This window comes from Alligator sinensis, unplaced genomic scaffold (assembly GCF_000455745.1).
Source record: "Alligator sinensis unplaced genomic scaffold, ASM45574v1 scaffold1789_1, whole genome shotgun sequence".
In the NCBI taxonomy this organism is placed as follows: domain Eukaryota; kingdom Metazoa; phylum Chordata; order Crocodylia; family Alligatoridae; genus Alligator; species Alligator sinensis.
This window is the reverse complement of record NW_005843656.1, coordinates 5482-10772: the sequence shown is the minus strand read 5'-3', so window position 1 is coordinate 10772 and position 5291 is coordinate 5482. Positions and strand designations below refer to the sequence as shown.

The 5291-nt window shown below is 47.1% G+C and overlaps 1 protein-coding gene across 1 annotated transcript; it reads left to right on the top strand.

Annotated features, from left to right (window-relative positions):
* Positions 1 to 401: 401 nt before the first annotated feature.
* Positions 402 to 3247, top strand: LOC106723358 (olfactory receptor 14A16-like). Its single transcript, XM_014527573.2, has one exon. It carries the CDS (start codon positions 1711 to 1713, stop codon positions 2665 to 2667), a length of 957 nt encoding a protein of 318 aa, XP_014383059.1. The 5' UTR covers positions 402 to 1710; the 3' UTR covers positions 2668 to 3247.
* The last annotated feature ends 2044 nt before the right edge of the window (positions 3248 to 5291 follow it).

The window sequence follows — 5291 nt, the reverse complement described above, 5'->3', positions numbered from 1 at the left end:
TGGTTGATGCCTGCCAACCCTATGTTGCCACAGGGATGAACGACATCAACCAGTGACCTGCTGTGGGCACCACATGCTGCAGGCTGGCCCCTCACATCTTATGCTGTGCACAGTGCTGGGGCCAGGTTGTGTTGCATGTGTTGTGCAGGGCTACGGCTGTACACATGGTGCAAGCACCAGATGTAGCCAGCCCACAATGCACATTGCATGCAGTGCCTCCACTAGACCACTCCTGCGGGCTTGACCTGGCAGATGGGGTCCATCTGTGTTTGACACCGCTGTGTTCAAGGGAAGCTGATGGTGGAAGAAATGCGGGGGAGCTGGGACCTGGGATGTATACAACTCAAGGGAAAGTGGTCCTTGGGGCTGTCAAATTCATGACAGTAGATACAGAACCATGACCTTGCTAATGATTGCTGAGCTAATATTTTGTCAATGTGATGCCTTGCAATGGAGCTTGTTTGTCTGCGCTATGGAATACATTAATTATACTTAAAATTATTTCTTTTGTACCTTACAATGTGACTTTTATTCTCATGTTTTATCTCATGCAAAACTACATAGGAACTAACCCAATTGATGCTTCGTGCCTCCCTGCATGCTAAGGTGCCCAGACTGGCTAACTGGAACAATAGAGCCAGATAGAGAAGCTCAGGGCCTTCTTGGAGATCCCGTGACTTGTGTTGTGAGGGAGATTAAATTAGAGCACAGCCCTGCTGTTCTGCTAACATTTGTACAGCTCAGACTGTTTACATCTGGGCTTTTCCTTCTGAGCTGTGCAGGACTCCAGGGAATGAGTCCCATGAGCCTTTGGAAGAAAAATACTGGATAATTCCTGTCCTCCTTCACTCCTTTTCTAAAAGGCATGGCTGAGGTCAGATGCATACTCAGAAACCTGGTTGGATTTACTCCAGTCATTCAGTGACAGAGGGAGCAGAGAAAGACCTCTGGGTTATCTGTGCTTCTGGGGATCTAGACTAGTGGTTGGTGCAGAGGAGATCTGAGAGATCACCTGGACAAAAGCAAAGGATCTCGGCAGGGGAAGCCTGAATATGACACAAGAGATAAGGAAACTTCCACAAAAACAATGTCAGTAAGTTTGCTGCATCGGTGATGTGTCCTCTCTTAGTAAGATGCAGAGGAGATTTTAAAACATTAAAAGTTGGAAAACCTGGGTACAGAAATACTGCATTTTATGTATAATAGACTCAAACCTACAAGAGTGAATGAAGACATTTCCAATGTTTTTGCTATTAATTCAGATAATGTTATAAAGCATATTGGGAGTGGGGTGGGAAGAGGGGAGGGGTGGGATTGGGACCTATAAGGAATTCATCTTTTTATATAATATCTTTTATTTCACATTTATTTGTTTCCAGAGTACATTTTCTAGGTGAGATCTATTGAAAACGATAGACTTTCAGATTTAAAGCAAAGAAAAAAATCCTGAGTTGTGACTGGGCTAGCATTTTCTTCACTTTCTAAATGAAATATCAAAATAATGTATTTTATGTAGGATCTTGCCAGGGAAAAATTATTTATTAAAATTGAATTTTCCATGGGGCAAACAATGGAATATTTCCATTCTTAGCATGAAATTTGGAGACATTATTAATAGGAATATCAAAGCCACTGAGTTTGTTACTCTCCTCCTTACCATGGCCCTTGTTTTATTATACCCAGGACTTGCACAGTGCCCTGGGAAGGAAGATGCCCAACTGGACCACTGTAACCAAGTTCCTCCTCCTGGGCTTCTCTGACACTCGGGAGCTGCAGATCTTACACTTTGTCATCTTTCTCGCAGCATACCTGGCAGCTCTGGTGGGGAACCTCCTTGTTATCACTGTTGTAACTACAGACCACCACCTCCACAGCGCCATGTACTATTTTTTGGTAAATTTGTCCATCCTTGACCTTGGCTCTATCTCAGTGACCATGCCCAAATCCATGTTTAACTCTTTATTGAACACCAGGCAGATATCCTATACTGGATGTGTGTCCCAGGACTTTCTCTTCTTGCTCTATTGTGCAGCTGATGTTGCCTTCCTTACCATCATGGCATGTGACCGGTACATTGCCATCTGCAAGACACTGCATTATGAGATAATAATGAACAGGAGAGCTTGTGTCCAGATGGCTGCCTGTGCTTGGGCTGCTGGTGTCATCTACTCTGCACTGCACACTGGGAACACCTTTAGTCTACCCTTCTGCCACTCAAATACCATCAACCAGTTCTTCTGTGAAATACCTCAGCTGCTCAAGCTCTCCTGCTCTAACACTTACCACAGAGAGCTGGCAGCTCTTGCCTTCAGTGTGTATTTAGGTTTAGTCTGTTTTGTTTTCATCGTTGTGTCATATGTTCAGATCTTCACCGCAGTGTGGAGAATCCCCTCTGAGCAGGGCCGGCAGAAAGCCTTCTCCACCTGCATTCCTCACCTTATCGTGGTCTCCCTGTTTCTTTCCACTGGCGGCATTGCCTACATGAAGCCCATCTCTGACTCCCCGTCCCCTCTGGATCTCCTGCCAGCTGTTCTGTATTCTGTGGTGCCTCCATTGATGAATCTGGTCATCTACAGCATGAGGAATAAGGAGATCGAAACTGCCCTGAGGAACCTGCTCCACAGGCTGATCATCTCCAGGAACAATATGTCCATCTTTCTTTCATGACTTTCCTTTTTGTATATTTTTCTTTTCTAATTTTCACATGAAATTATTTTTTTTTCATGGTATTGTGTGAATCTTACATATTAAAAATGAAGGTGGTGGGTTAATTCTGTAACTTTATACGGTCAAAGACTTGGCTTTTATCATTTTGGTTGACACTCTTGAAGTGGGAAAGTAATGTTTCATGCGTCAATTTTACTGTCTTTGCAGCATCTAAAATATATCCCATCAATTGCAAGATAATGAAGAATTAAAGTATTTTGTTTACTAATTGGTGTAATCAATTATTCGGATGACAGAATATACAGGCAAATATCCAGATGGTGTGAATCTGGAATGAAGTGCAAGTACTTTAGGGGACAGGGACAGAGTTCAGTTGGATGTGGATAGACTGGGGAGCTGGGTTTGAAACAATAAGACCAGGGAGAGGGGAGACATGAGGGTGTATACATTGTTTAGCTTCTTACCCCCCGCCCCCCACTGGGTATAAGTACACAGTGTGCAGCCCCCAACCATTCCCTGCCTGGTTCAAGTGCCATGCAGTACAAGGTGTATATGTTGTCTAGCTTCTTACCCCCTCGATCTTCTCCCTGCAGCCCTGCTGCTGCTAGCCCCACTCTCAGGCATAAGGTGTCAGAGGGCCTAGGATCCCAAGAACTGCAGATCAACCAATGGAAGAAATCAATAAAAGACAATGTAGCAACCGGGACATCTCTAAATGTCACTGATCAAGGGCTAGAAGCCCTGGTCTGAGTTAATCAATGCCGGGGACCAACTTTTGGGCTGAATATCTCCAGATCTACCGCTCCCAGAGCCCTATTCAAAATTCATCAATGGACTTCCAAACCTGCACGTACATGTGGACGACCCCTGGGGCTGACAGATGCCATCCAGTAGCCACCGAGGGGGGAAGTCCCATGAGGGTCGATGACCCCTGGATTGGGCAAACCTGAAAACTGGGGAGTCACCAAAGTCTACCAAGGACAGATAAAAAGCAGTGAAAAGTGACCCTCAGCAGCGCCCTCTTGATCTCCAACTCGACCAGCACCCGACCTGTCCAGACAGAAGGACCAGCTGGTGACCCCCTTCTGGAGGATAACACCACGCTGAAAGAAACCTCGACTGGCCATTGACAGCAGACTCCAGCGCTTGTAGGATAGGTATACCTGACTCTTGTAGCTTGCTACTGTGTGTGTCCATGTGTGTGTGGGGGGGGGACTAGCCCCAAGGTTTATGATTTAACTTCATTACAGTGTAGCCAACACCTGTACCATCTGCTCAGAGGTTTTGGCGCCCCGGCCAGCCTGATGAAGGGGGTTCAGAGGCTCAAGAATGACAGGCGCTGTGTTCACATCATCTAGTGGCAGATCCTAGCAATAACTGTGTTGCTATTTATTACAATGAGAGGGGAGGTTTAATTCTAAAAGGAAACTGTTGTTTTTTTTATCAAAAGGATATGACCAGGTGAGTGTAATCCGTGCGGGAACAAACCCTTGTGTGAGAATGATTCAGTTATGACTACATTGCTAGATTGTATTCAAATTATTGGTTTTATTATTCTCTATTGATAATATATATATGTATATATGCCTTTTTTTATTAATTTCTCTATTCCTGTATATAGTGATACATATAATAAAGAAAGACATCTGTTCATTGGGCTTGGAGTAAATGCGTGGGCGGTGAGGGTGAGGGCCACACCTCTCTCAGGGACACCCTGGTCAGCAGATCTGCCTGAGGGAGGTCCCGAGGGCTCAGGCCCGGGGCCCGTACCGTTCGACATCTCGCTCAGCAATCCAGATGCAGGGGTGGCAAGCGTAGCCTGGGGAACGCTCTTCACACTGACTTTGAGGCTAACAAGGCTCTCAATGTCAGCATCACCTCTAGGACAAACGCGAGCTGGTGACACGAGGACATGGTCTGCAGGGCCTGCTGCAACCTGTCCCGCATCTACAGACATGTCACGGGCCCCGGGAGGCAATCTCACCCCTCTCTGTGGTGCCGGGCCCACTGCAGTCAGAGTCCCACATCCGGTCCCAAGAGGGAGGTGGCCGGCGCAGAGAGGGTCCGGAAGAGCGCCGCTCCCTCAGTCACGGAGCAGCGGAGCAGCCCTACAAAGCGAGGCGACCGGGCCCAAACCTACAAAGTCTCCCCCAGACTAGGTCATGAGAGCATCGAGTGACCATCAGCAAACTCACCCAGGGGAACGGCAGGCCTTGGGGGAGGGTCTGGTGCCCAATTCCAGCACCGCCCAGAGTCACTGGCAGGAACACATACCTCTTGTGACCAACAGTTTTTGTCTCCCACCCCTTTCTCATCAACAAACTAGCTGACTGTAACATGAATGCCTTCACAGTCAGATGGACTGGGACGATGGCCTAAAAAGCAGCCTGTTCAAATTTGCTTACAACACCGAGATTTGGGACGAGGTGGGTACACGAGTAGAGAAGGACAGATGACAGCAAGGCGTGGACAGGTTACAGGGGCGGGCTCACAAAAATAGGATGCGTTTCAATGCTGCCAAGTGCAGAGTGCGGCACTTGGCTAGTAGGAACTAGCAGCATGCTCAGAGGCTGGGAAGCTCCCTTCTTCTGAGCACGGGGGCAGAAAGAGATCTTGCAGTCATT

Bases quoted from the DNA above. Each gene is read 5' to 3' on its own strand.
- LOC106723358 (XM_014527573.2), top strand. From the start codon at position 1,711: ATGCCCAACTGGACCACTGTAACCAAGTTCCTCCTCCTGGGCTTCTCT.